The following is a 14,945-nucleotide window of genomic DNA, read 5'->3' as shown; positions in this document are numbered from 1 at the left end:
ATCAAGGAAACTAACTGCCATAGTAGGATAACAAATAAGCAAGTTTTCTTTCAATATCTACATGTTTGTTTGCTTAATAGCAACTCAACTGTTTACTGTTACTTCAAAAAATTGAATAAATCTTTCATTCAATTATCACAACTTATTAATTTTTACAAATTCATTAATATTCATGATGTTTTGTAACATTTGTTCTTTTTCATTGCATTTATAAGCTATGATTTGTTTAAAGCTTTAAATAACTTTCAGATACTTTAGAATTAATAATAATAATAATAATAATAATAATAATAATAATACCAATAATATATAATTAATAAAACATTATTATTATTTGGTTAGTGAATTGTTTAAAATAAATTTATATATATATATATATTTTATAAGTTGCTATAGAACTGTAGGATATTTTCCCCTCCCACTCATTAATTTGTAGAAAGTCAACAGTTTGCTTTGTTTACATGATTCTTTTGTTCAAAATGAGTAAACAGGTTGAATGAGTAAGCATATTTTATGCAAAATAGTTGTTTCACGGTGAAGAAAAACTCTATTTTAGTGTGTTGAGCATCTTCTGCTGTTGTATTTATTCTAACAAAAGTAATTTGATATATAAAATAATTGATGCTGGTATTTTAAACAACGAAATCAATACATTGACTCCTTGTTCCATGTGAAGCTATTTACAATAGAGAAAAGTAATGAAGAATACAAAATTATTTAACATTAATTTTACACCCAAGCATATATTTAAATCAAGGAATGTTCAATAAACAGTCGAAGATGTATAGAATGATATATGTAAGTATTAACTGCAATAAAATTTAAACGTCTTAACAATATAATTTAGCCATAAATGTGTATGAAATAAAAAAATGTAGTTGAATTTTATTGCAAAATGATGTTTTATTCATTTATATTCTAAAGAAAGGTTTCCTGCTTTGGTAGTTCAAGATAAAGCTCTCTAGCAGAGTTTACACACAGTTCTTTCAGATTACTAGAATTCTGCAAATTATTTAAAGGATTATTGCAGTTTTATGAAATTGAAAATGTTAATAAGAGCAAAATAGGATTTGTTTTGAAATTTTTCTTGGTTAAATGTTTTGTAAGAAAATAGAAGAACAATAGTTTTTTTTTACGTTTGTAGTTTTGTTTGTTTGAATAATTAAAAATTAGTTTCTAAAGTGATAAAGAATTTGTTAGCTGTTTAAATTTTTAAACAATTAATTTAAGAAAAAATACTTTCTCTCCTGAGGCATTGAAAGGACATGTTTTCGTGTTTATCACGGATTTGGTCAGAACCACAATAACATGGTCGGGTAATAAGAATATGGTTCAACCTATCCGGATCAAACCGTCAATGAAAAATTCTGATGAATATCTTTCCCGGGCTTGAACTTACTCTCTGAGGGACAGATTGATGTCTGTACCACTTGTCTTGTAGTTGTTTTAAAGTTAAAACATATTTAAAATTAAAGTTTAAAAATGAACTTCCTATTAATTGTTGTGTTTCAGAAATTTGTGTTTCTTTTCCTTCAGAATTCTGAAATCTTGAATACATTTGTCATGTTGAAACTTCTTTTGTATATAGAAATAAGCCATTGAATATAATTGAAATGCATATTCAAATAACAGAATAATCCTGTAATATACAATAATAGAAATTTGATCAATTAAATTAATAAACATTAATAATTTTTTTTTTTTAAATACGGCAGCACGTTCAGTCCTCAAAATGTTCAAAAGATCAAGTTTGTTGTTACTCTAGCACTTAACATTCTTGAGATAGAAAAGAAGTAGCATTTGAATGTTTCTAATTTTAGAATTTACATTTGTTTATATGTACTAAAAGCTTTGAAATCAAAATCTGGAAAGTTGTTGATCTCTAGCACTGCATATGCTAGGTTCCATGGCATAATTGTTTAAATTGGATTTTAATTTTTATGTTATTACTGGTTGTAATCTGTCAAGTAATGCAATTCATTTAAGAATTCCTGGAGTTTTACTAGAATTTCACTTTGTTAGCAGTTATAAATGTTACTCAATAAGATCTAGAGGGGAAAAACTTAAATCCGTTTGATAATGGGGTTAATCGTGTATTATATGTTTTGGAATTTGGAACTCAAATTAAGAAAACCTGTTCATGTGCGTTGCCGAACTTGCTCTTTACTAATGTCTGAAAACACTTTTGTATTTTAAAATCGGTACTCTTAATTTAAACAACTTTTTATCTTTGGTTTATATATAGCTTATAATACACAACTTATAATTCATTTAAATCTTGAATGAAAGTTATTTTTATCAGCATATGATATATAGATATATATATATAATGATAGCTTCTGATACTTGTAAACAGTAATTTAAAGTTAATTTAGAGTAAAAAGAAATAAGATAGAATTCTCCTGGAAGATATTTTTTTCTTTTAAATTAACTTTTAACACTTGAAAAACAGTAATTTAAAAAATTTTTTCTATTTAAGTTCATTTTACTTGTTAATTATGAAGTATTTAGTTAAAAATTTTTAATTGAAAAGTGTGATAATTTAAAGTAAGCATTTGCAGTTTTATAGTTAAAAAAATGCAATAATCACTATTTAATGTGCTTTTTTATAATGTATATTCTTTGTTATCCATTTTATTGCATACAAATTAAATTTATAAAGGGAGCTTATATGGCTGAAACGATTCAGTATATAATTTCGAAACCATTATATTTGGTAAATTCGAATATTTACGTACAAAATTTGCTTAAGTCACTGGATATAATTAACAACTCTCGAGTTCATTTAACAGCTACTTAACATCCATTTGTTAATTTTTATAGTCTATTAATGTAATTTGGTAATTGTTTTATCCTTGTATTCCATTTATTGTATGATTTCCTATTAGGTATCCTGTAAAAAAGTCGACACTTATCCAACAGGCAATAAACGGGACATTACAAAAATATGAAAAATAAATGGAACGTTAAGGGAAAAAATTTATTTATTACTTGCATGCTATAATTTGGAAAACAAGTAATAAAATTTAAACAGTGTTTTAAACTTTAATTTTTCTTTGAAGATGTTAATCTTTGTGAAACTTTTTGTTGTATAATTTATAAATGCTGTTAATTGTTTTCCCAAATATGTTGTTGATTGTTACGCAGTTTAAATTGTTGAATGGCAAGAGATGATTACAACAGTGTGGGTTAAGTTTGCAATTTTAAAAATGTGGAAGGAGTATGTGAGATTTTCAAGCATGCAAATCCTTAACCAAACAAGAACAGGAAGCACAGTAACAATTTAAACGAGTAATGCTTGACAAGATGTTTCCTCTATAAATAAAAAATTTTAAACAATACTATGACAAACAAAATTTTACAAAATGACATTTCCTTAAAGAAATTATCGTATTTTTTTTTAAAAAAGTTTCAATAAAATAAAAGGAATAAAGAATGAATTGAATTATTGTTATTAAACTTGAAAATATTTGAATAAAAAGAAAAATAAATAAAGATTTTAATATGTCAATACAATCAGAAAATAAAACATAAAATAGTTTAGTCTGAGAACAAAGTTTACATTTAATGTTTTGAAAAATTCAGTGTGTGTGTTGATAGTTAGTAATGATATATTGGAAAAGAATGCTGTCATACACATGACTAAGTTTAGTAGAATGCACAATAATTGACAATCTTTAAAGTATTGCTAATAAAATTTATTCATATGTTAGTAGTTTGTTTTAATGAATATTATTTAATAGTGTTTCTTGTTTCGATACAAAGACAATGACAAATGAAAGCAGAGAATCATCTAAATAATTAAGCGAAATTATAATTAAAAATCATTACTTTTAATGTCTGACAGGAAAATTCTTGGATTAATTTAATTAAATATTTATTTTCGTTTAATAAAGAACTTTAAGTAGGAAAAATATGAATTTTTTATTGCTTTTTAATTATAATTGTTAGGCATTTTCATGCAATTGGCTGGATGTAAGAAGTATGTTCAATGATTTCTTATTTATTTCTTTAATAAACTGTTCTCTGCAATTACTGAAAAATAATTTAATTCGATTTGAAAGTATAAAATGCATGGAAAATGTAGCAAAAATCAAAAATAATTGCTAAATAATAATAATAATTTTTATAAGTTAGTATTTTAGGTCACCAAGGGAGTTTTCTTCAGTCAAAACCAGTTGAATATTTGTGAAAGTGTTTGTAATGTTATCCAAATTAGATTGTACACGAATGTGGCTCTACAAACAGAATTAACAATGGATTCTGAATTGCGTATTCATAATAATTTTTAGTTAAATAAAATTTATTTGATACAGAGTTAAATATGAATATTATTAAATTTTGTAATGCAGTTTTTAGAATTTAATATCAAGAAGTTTCACCTGCCACACACGATGGTTTGATTAAAATGAACTGTTTTGAATTAAGAATAGCTTAGATGATGCTAAATGTTTTTTAATATCTGTAATTTACTGTGTGTAAAATAGTGGTAGTATGTGAATTTGATTTTTTCTTTGGATCACTCTGTGGACATTACGATGGCCTTTTTTTCTATTAATTATGGGTTTGGACAGACTCACAGTGGAGCACTTAACTTTTGTAGGATCAGTGCATCAAATCACTTATGAAAATTTTGGAAGATCCAATCGGGACTTGATACTCGTAACTGAGGAATTCGTCCCTCAAAGTTATAAGATAACAACTTTATTATCTTAGTCATTTTGCCTTCTAGACTAAATATTTCTTCTAAATATTGACTACACAGTTCATTTTCTAAGCTTAAATTTTCATATATTAATTAATTTATCTGTAAATATATTTCATAGCTTATGTAATGATCTTGTATAATGCAACTTTTTTCATATAATTTGTATATAACTATGTATATAACTTTTGTAATAGTTACATTTAAAAAATTCAGTTTTTTGATAAAAAATAATAATAATAATTTCAACTAAACATAATGACAACAAACCATAGTATCTACAAAGCACACTGTTCAAACAGTAGACCCTATTAAAAATTAAATACATAAAATATTTTTTTATGTCTTTATGAAAGAAAAAATAAATGTAAGAAACTCTTGGATAAAAAAATAATTATAATTTAATTTATTAAATAATTATTATTTTTTTAAAATCTTGAGTATAACTTCTATTTATTACTATGTTGAATAATTTAGAAGTAGATACACAATTGAAGTTTATCGTCGACTTCTGGAGCTGCGGGTATAGCATTTCCGACACACAATACATTCATTTAGATAGTGTTTTAGGCAGTATAAATTATCAATTTGTCGATTATAATGTTTCGAATTTAATTAATGTAATTTTATTATGTTGCTTGCTGTTTGGTTATTACTTATGTTTATAGAACATTATTTATTTATAATTTAAACAAGATTTGTTCAGTTTTAATAGATACCAGATGTTGTTTTAATAGTTAATTAAGAGACTGATGTACTGAATATAATATTTAATTGCCTTTTCCTCCCCCATAAAGGATGAACTAACATTTCGGTTTTAACTTGATATTCTTAATTATGTTTCAGTTTTAATGGTATTAAAAATAAATTTTTTATTTTCTTAATTTTTATTTAATTCAGTAAACTTACACTGAAATTAATTGATTAAAAAGTAATGTTTGTTAAAACTGTGCAATTTTATTTTTAATAAATGTAATTATTTTTTCTAATATTTGCCTGTCAAAAATAGTTTATTTTATGACAATAAAAAGAGTTTAAACAATTGTGTGAAATCTATTTATATTTTTCTCCATGATAGAAAGTATTTTAAATGATAAAAATCTATATATTTGTCTTTTCAGGGTCCACCACCTCAACCTGGACAGCCTTTTAAATTCACAGTTACTGAATCATGTGATAGGATTAAAGAAGAATTCAGTTTCCTACAAGCTCAGTATCATAGGTGTGTATATTAATTCGAAAGTTTAATGCTTAGATAATTTAGAAGGGTGGTTTAGAATATATTTTCTTTTCTTTTAAGACGTTATACTTCGCTGCATCCATTGTTCATTTGGCATAAATAGATGAGAAAGAAACTATTATTTGCTTGGCATTTAATAACATATAGTTATAAAAATCCATCTATGTGTAGAGATCTAACATATTATTTATTTACACATCTTAAGATTTTATCTGTTTTTAGGTAACTATTTCTCAAATAGATACATTGTTTTTACTGAAAACTTATTTAGTATGTTGCTCATTTTTACATATTTGTGTAGGAGCAATTAGCCTATTTAGCAGTCATAGCCTTATTGAAAGTAACTCTATTGTTTTTATTGATCCAGAATATTGTTAACAGATGCAATGTGACAAAATTTCTAAAAAGTTGATTGGTTAAGCCATTAATCTAGAGTTTGACAATTAGCAATTTAGTTTGTCTGCCTAAAATTGCCTGTTGTACTGCTATCTTCTGGCTTCTTATCTCAATCTTTAATGTAACGATAAAAATATGATAATTTGTATAAGATATAAAAACATTTTTGTTTGCCCAGCATATATTTGTTTTCACAACAAGTCTTGTATTGTAGATAATTTATGTCTAATGCATTTTCTACATTATCTGTTGCATCAGTCGTCCTTCGGAAACATTCTCGAGTATATTTATAATATTAGTTGTGTGCTTAGGTTTTTAATCTACTTTTGTTACTTTATATTTACAAAACCATTAACCATTAACTACCAAGTAAAGCTTCTTTTTGTTGTTAAGACTATAAATTAGTTCTTCTAAGACTACATTTAAACTGGAATGGTTTTTAACAATAAATATTCTTAAAGAATTTAATGCTTTTAGTCTGTTATTTGTATTTTCTAAGTGTGTTTAATTATTAAGAAGAATAAAGTTTTATAAAAACTTTATTAATGATCATGTTTACAGTAAGAATCTTTGATAGGCTGATTGAAGCTGAACTTCAGACTTGCTTTTATTCAATTCTAGTCCATGGTTTTTGTTACAGATAAAGTAGTTAACAATGATCAACTATTTGTCCAAAAGTAAGGACTACCTTACATAGAAGATGGTCTAAATTAGTTTCAGATAGTTTGTCAACTAGTTGCCTCTTCTTTAGGGCTGTTACCACAGAATATGGTCTAAATCATGATTTAAATTGGATTTTATTTTCAAAATCAGTCCTATAATTTCAACTAATTCTGCAGTTATATGCAAATATAACAATAAAATTATTCAATAATTTAAACATTTAGGAATATTATAACTTTGTAGTTGCGTGCCATAATCTTACAAACAAATGTCTATCAATCAGTTGCTTATGTGACAAGTTAATGTACCAGAATTTATTGAAGCTCTGGTGTTTCATTCCTCTCTATTATCTTTACATAGTTTTCATTAGAGGGTGACTGTTTATGACCACTTTCTAAGGCTTATATATTTAGTTTGTATTTCATCTTGTAATGCCTTTAAGCAATATATCTGCATGCAGGACTGTATGTAAGAGTTATGGAGTCACAAAGAAATCTTGATACTACAGTGGAGACTTTGCTTTGGACTATCTGATATGCATTACTCTTCTTCTTCAGTAGAAGGACATAATTGTACCATATCAATTATATCTTAAGTACTAAGAACAACATTGTTATATAATTGTCAGCTTAGGAATAATCACATTTTCCCATTGTTGAAAATACAAGAAGAAAACTGTTTCGTTTGATAATTATTACTATTTGCTGCATTAGATTGTGTGAAAACTGATGCGTAACATTTTACTTTGATACAAAGTCCTATATTTTAATTTCCGAGCAGAAATTTTCTTCTTCTTCTTGAAGATCTTATGAGAAAAAAGAAAAATATTAATGTTTGGTTCTCCTAATGTGCATTAATGTAAAATTTGCAGTATATAAATCAACAAAAATAATGTAGAGTATGCCCTTAAGTGAAACTGGTTACAGTCAACATGAAAAAAATAAGATTAGGAAAGTAGTGACATAATATAAATTTAATCAGCCAATAAAAATTTTATACAAACTGAGTTTAAATCTCTTATAGATGTGGATGCTTTCGAGTCTTGTTTTAAATTCTTTTGAAGCTTGTATTAAAATCAAGTAAAGTATATTTCATTTTTGATAATATATTAGAAATATTTTAAGATTTTATTGCAAGTAGGTAACTAGTTTTTGAACTTGAAATCATTTGAAATGTCTTTCAATGTATATAAAACTTTAAGGCGATTCCTGTATAATCGATGATTTTAAAAGTTTTAGCTTGAAACGAAGCACTCAAATAAGAATATGAAAAAAGACTGTAAGAGAAATGCCGAGTGGAAAGGATGAGAGCGAACTTTACAATCTCTGCGCATTTATTTTTTAAATATGTTACATTCGAAAAGCTTATGTTGAGTTCATATAAACTTAGGTGTATAGACTATGCATTGTTTTGCTTTCAAAGACAATGAAATGACTTTTTTCTGGCAACTTTTTATCTTTAAATTGATGTAAATGATGTGCACCATTGATAATGTACAAAAGGAATGAGTTTTAAAAAATTCAGTACATTGCAAAGGGACGAAAAATGAAGTTTGCCAAAATTAAGGTAGGATTATGAAGGCTTTTACTACGGATTTAAGAAAAAGTTTCTTTTGTTTTGATGATAATTTCAGTATCTGAGCAAGAAGAGTGTAGGAAAGAGTATATAAGGATTATATCTGATGTAGACTATTGTATAGTTACATACATTCATGACAGATAAGGAAACAAAGAACAGTAGCATTGAAATATAAAAATAGAATTATGCTTTATCATTCTGTAGATTTAAGTTTTTAAATAATAGTAACTTTTTTGTGAATGAAAGCATTGTTATTATCTTTTTTTTTTTTACTATTCAAAAAAGAAAAAGATAGTATATGATACATAATTGAAACAATTGATGAACAATACTAATGAAAGCATAAGGTGTAGAAAAAAATTAGTTGGGACTGCATTAAGAAAAACTATTATTTAGAGATGATAACTTGAATATAGCTCGATTTAATTTCTAGGTGACGATCTCTTCAATTATTGCCAATTAATGATTGATAAATACATATTATCTATAATTTGATTTGTTACTAAACACCGAATTAACAAGTATAAACAGATAGCATTTACAGGGGAAAGAAAAAGATTATTAACTAATGAATTGTCATTTTGGTGTATTTTCTTTAATGTTTAGTGTAATTTTTTAAAGTAATTTGTATACGTCAATCAGATTATTAATTTAAGTTTGGAATTTTATCAGGTGTACTTTAATTTAAGTGAATTTGTAAGAAAGAAAAAGCTAAAAAGAATTAGGTATTAATGATGCAACAGGCACTTTCTTTGCAAAATGATGTCAGATAAAGAATGTAAAGATGAAAATTAAAGGATTTTCTTACATGTTTGCATAATGCTACTTTTACATTTATGATTTATGATGAAAATATTTATTATTATTATTATCATGGCAACAACGAGATGATAGAACAAAAAAATAAATTCCTGTTGAGAATTGTAGTGTTGTCTTTTTTTTTTTTTATAAAGACTGCATTAACCATCTGTGCTGTTTGGACAATTATTGTTTGTCATTTCTTGGTTAACACCTTAGTTTGCTCTATTGTGTTCTACACTCTATTTGTCAGTTCATCTAAACAACATTCAGATTTGTATGGCTATTGACGGCACACTATTTGAAGCTGTTAAAGAAGAAATGAATGAGAAAGTTGATAATCAAAAATGAATGATGATAAGTTAGAAAAACAAGAAGATTGTTTAGTTAGAAAGTACATTTAGTGCATCTGTTTGTATAGGTATATAAAAAAAATGCACATCTGCTCTGAAAATAGTGTATTTTATTGTTTGGATTGAGCCATCATTTCTTTCTTCATTAGTTAATTAACATTAATTGCATTTATTCTTAATATCAGATAATTAAATCTTATATTCTATAAATGAATACTTGAAAGATAATTTATTAATATAAATATGCAGTTTCTTTCATTTTTCTGATGAGAAATAGACAATACAAAGTATTAACATTGTACTTAAATTACAAAATTTATTCCTTATGTAGTGCATTGTGTAAAATATTCCATAATTAGTAGTTCTAAAATATAATTGAATAATAATTTTCTCATGGAAATAATTATTTAATTTAGAAAAGGGATACATTAATAAACTTCTATAGATTTAAAATTAGTGTCAGAAAGTGATTTAGTAAACTTAAATTATGGAGAACCCTGAAGTGTGTGAATGTATGGCTTAGCTATATATATAGTAGAACTGTTTAAGAAGTTCCCACATGAAAGGTTTTTCCTGCATAAGTAGTCCAAATTTTCCAGTCCTAGCATTTACACCATAAGATGTGTGCTAAAATTTTACACATAACAAGTTTTTCCATGTAAGAAATTCCAAAATATCAGTCTCATCGACAATATTTTACCCACTTAAGAAGTTTCCATTTGAGACAAATTGCAATCTTTTTTTCATCATAACTTTATCACTTATAAAAATAGTAAAGTTTTAATAAAGTAACTCCAGATGTTCACCATATTGTATATCAAGCAACTGCACATCTCAGGTGGTCACTAATTTAACTGGGATCTTATTGTTTTGTCCATACTCACTATCTGGTGCTGTCCATTAACTGTTAACATGTCATTTCAACACCAGATACTTAAGCACTATTGTCAATGCATCTTATTGCTTTACTATGTTACACTATGGTATATTATATTACCTTCACATTGAAATAAAATTAAATATACAAATAAAAAATAAAAGATTTGTAGCACTAGCAGAGAGTGGACAAATTTCTTTAAATATTATATACAAAGCTAGTAATACCAAACTCTTCTAATGCATGACTGCAGTTGTTTATTTTCAGGTCTTTTCTGTAATTTTCAAGCCCATAATATGCCAGCAATTCTTAATAGGGTTGAGATCAGGAATATTACTTGGCCATCTAATCTCTTGTAGGAATTTTTTTACTTAAACCTCAATTTGTGTATCAGTTTAAGTGACAATAATGCTAACAACGTGTAGACAAAGGACACATTATTTGGCATGGTGCAAAGTTGTTTGGAAATATTCAGGATTTTGTAACAAAATCATTTCTTGATTATTAGAATTAGAATTAGCTTGGCAGATAAGATTTTTTTTTTGTAACATTCTATATTTACTGATCCACTTATAAAGTGTAATCTGCCAACAGTTTTACTTTACGCATACGAACTTTGAGCATATAGCACCAGTTCAAAGGTTTTCAAGAAGATACAGTAGTTTTACTTTATATGCATTTCCACTTTATTTGACTCATTGGAAACATTACTGTGTAGATTTCTTCCTCTTTTTGGGCCTGAAACTCTGGGATCATCTCAATTTCATTTGTCTCTGTTCTTGATTTCTTCCTTTGATGAGTTTTTTTTCTGTTCCTTAATTGGTTTGATACAAATGTAGGTTCACATCTCATTTCTATTTGATTTTACATTCTTGAACTTCGAAAGATCAGCAGGTTCTTCTGCAGAAAAAAACCTCTTTTCTTTCTCTTCACATCATTCATGATGAAACACTTCTTTTGTGTTCATTGTTAAACTGCTTAAAGAAAGAATTTCTTTCTTTATTTGCTTTAGCAATGGAAACTACTGTCTGCTTGAAGTAATCCCTATTATATGCCTTGTCTTTTCAATTCCTAATGTAGGGTTTGCCACCAGATCTGTGAAAGATTCATTTGGATTCATCCAAAAACATAACAGAATTCCACATGTCAGTGTGTTGTTTAGCTCAGATAAGTCCACTGTCTACACATTTTACTTGTCTGTAATGACTTATTATGTGATTGGTAGGTTTTTAAACCTAAGTTGCACAGTTTGTGCACTCACTTTATGCCTGTCTGCTCTTTCAACTTAATTAGAACTAGCAGTACATTCTCAAAGGCTAGGACACTTTAGCATTCTATCCTGGAATGGGGTACTTGTATGCTTATCTCCTGATTCAACTTTTCTTTCAATGTTACCATGTTCAAGTTTCCTTTGTAACAACTGCACAATTGTTGATTGATAATAAAATGCAATCTCTGTGCAAGAGGATAAACCTTTAGCGTTCAAGGTAACAATTACAAACTTTTTATGCTGTGTTAACTGTTGAAAATCTTGTTTATAAAAGTGACTATCTTCACACAAGTTTTTGTATCAATAGAAAACTGCTAGAAACATTTCTGCAGTAGACTTTGTCAGCCAACAAAAAGTGTTTTCATGCCTGTGATGTCATGGATGATGCAATTTTTACAGTGTTTTTTTAGGTCTGTAATAAAATGATACTTAAAAAATGCATATTTTTATAGGATTTTATGCACAAGACAATTTTTGTGGCTGCTGCATATATGTTATATATTTTACTTAAAACATTTTGATGTAACTTATCCTTAACAAACCAAATATATGTTGTTAAAATTAATAGATCCAAATCATTTGGTAAATAATAGTCCATCCAGATTTTGACACAGTTTTATTGTGGATTTTGTCTTTGAAAATGGATGTCATCATGCAACATTTTAACATGAAACATCTGCATTCAGTTATCAATTATTTTTTTAATACAATAATCATTATGTGAGGATTTTTAGATTGTAACAGAAGGTTATCAAGTTTCCATGCCATATTATATTATTTAATTTATTAAAAATTGACATTTTATAATAACAGGAATGTCACTATTTAAGTTCTAGACGGGAATTTGAATGAAAGAATGTCTACCGTGAGAAATATATTTAATAATTTAGGCATTGCTCTATTGATAACGTAACTGTCATTTGTGTAATAAGTTACTGTCAAACAGAACTTCCTGCTGCTCTTTATTAGAGTCAAATGACATCAGAATCTGTATACAATTTACAGCACATTTCTTGTCATTTACATAACTTGTGTATCATAATCAAGATTAACAACCTTTTAGTAATGCCACCATCAAATAATCAATATCAAAGTGTAGTAAGTACTTTTAATTTTGATTAATGATACCAACAATAAGTTAAATGAAGTATGCAAATATTTCGGGAAATAATAATAATAATAAATACCTCGGCTTGTAAACTTTATATATAACCAAAAACAAGAGAAACTAGACAGAATGATTCCACTTGATGAGAATGTTTTTGTAAATATTACAAATGCCAGTTAACCCAGAATGACTCATATTTGTTTGTATTTGTAACATAATTCTTTCTATCCTTTTGTATGTTTTGACTAGTGATACATTTGTTGTTGTTATATTGCATTTCTTTTCCTTTGTTAAATATGTTTTATGTAAACATTTACATATTTGGATCGTCTGTAATGTCAAATTTAATATTTGGTGTGTTTTTAAATTGCTAAGTGTGTTTATAATATGATAAAAATTTACGCAATAAATACAACTAAGCAGATAATTACTTCAAATGTCAAAATGGCCAGGTTCCTTTATTTATCCTTAATAGCCTGATAAAGGAATCAAGCTATTCATTTTTACATGTGATAAAAATTATGCAAATTATGTAATTTGTATGTTTTTCTTCATTTGGAGAGGCTCTATGATGAAAAATTTCACATAAATTCAATAATTTATTGTCTTCATATATTCTATATAAAATGTATTCAAAAGAGATATTTCATATATTTAAATTAAATTAATAAGAAGTTTAAATATGATGATGATGATAAAAAGAGTATTTTTTTGGTTAAAGATGTCTTTTAATCATAAATTTCAAACATCAATTCTACAAGTATTTTACTCTTAATTAATTAAAACACTCTGTTTAACATATATTTGTTGCATAAACTGAACTGTCTTTTGACTCTTTATTAATATAAAAGTCCAAAGTAGTCTTTTTTAAAGACATTTATTACATAACAGATAAACATATTTGGGGTTTTTCTCATCCTCAAGCCATTTTGATATGAATTAAACAAACTGTGGCTTTGATACGACTCTTTCATTAGTTATAGATAGAATTTGGTTAATATAATGAGTAAGAAACTAGAAACAACTTAATATATACAAAATTACAAATTGTATAAATATTGTGAAAAAAGGCATTCATTACATAACACAAATGTAGGATGGTCAACAAATGATTCTCTTACCATTCCCGCAAAGTTTGAATGGCATTGAGAAGGAATTATCGTCATAAAAATGAATGTAGACAAGTGTGGAATCATAGTAATATAAAATATTATTAAACCTAACTTGATTTCAATGATGAATGAGTATTGAGTCATAGAATAAACAGTATCTGACTATTTATGTCATAATACTAACTGGTCTCATTTATGTGTTCTTCTCCAGTGAAAAGTGTGTTTACTCTGACAGTCCAATAATCTTGTCCTATTAATGATGATATAAAGAAGTAATTTTTAACTATTCAGTTCATATTCTAAAGATCTTCATTCTCCCAATTGCATTTTTATTATGTAAGTAATTCAGTTAGATTCTTCGGAATGACTTTGTTCATTTGTGTAAAGTGGTCGGTAGGTTTTGTTTATCCTCCCGAGCTCTCTGGCTACAAATTAATTACTGCATGGTAGCAATTAATAATTGTCGGAATGTGATTAATTTGCCAAGTCTACAAGTTTACATCTTTGGTTTTAAAAGTGTTATGTTTCTTCTTTAACTTAGAGTTTATCTTATAAATATACAATAAAAGATTTTGAAATTTATATATATTTAAGCTGGATTATTATTTTAAAAATTTTATATTGTTTCAGCTTGAAATTAGAATGTGAGAAGCTTGCCAGCGAGAAGACTGAAATGCAGAGGCATTATGTTATGGTAAGCTTGAAACTTTCCTTAAATTTAAATTCATTTTCTTTGTATTTAAATGTGAATTAAATCACAATAAAAGCTAAAATCATTGTAAAATTCAATAGTAAAGCCCGAGTTCATCATACATTAATAAATGCAGGTTTAAATATCATTAATG

At 26.5% G+C, this 14,945-nt stretch overlaps 1 protein-coding gene across 4 annotated transcripts in view; it reads left to right on the top strand.

The window, feature by feature from the left end:
* The window catches only part of LOC136971877 (transducin-like enhancer protein 4), a 133,446-nt gene that overhangs the window by 99,651 nt on the left and 18,850 nt on the right, over positions 1-14,945 (top strand). For all 4 annotated transcript variants that reach the window (XM_067266394.1, XM_067266393.1, XM_067266397.1 and 1 more), the window contains exons 2-3: positions 5,827-5,927; positions 14,731-14,794. In XM_067266394.1, coding sequence (XP_067122495.1) covers positions 5,827-5,927; positions 14,731-14,794 — 165 coding nt within the window. The remainder of the gene's footprint in view (positions 1-5,826; positions 5,928-14,730; positions 14,795-14,945) is intronic.

This window comes from Centruroides vittatus, unplaced genomic scaffold (assembly GCF_030686945.1).
Source record: "Centruroides vittatus isolate TY-2023 unplaced genomic scaffold, ASM3068694v2 contig_273, whole genome shotgun sequence".
NCBI lineage: Eukaryota > Metazoa > Arthropoda > Arachnida > Scorpiones > Buthidae > Centruroides > Centruroides vittatus.
Note: the sequence above shows the minus strand (reverse complement) of the source record. Positions and strands in the feature narration are given on the sequence as shown.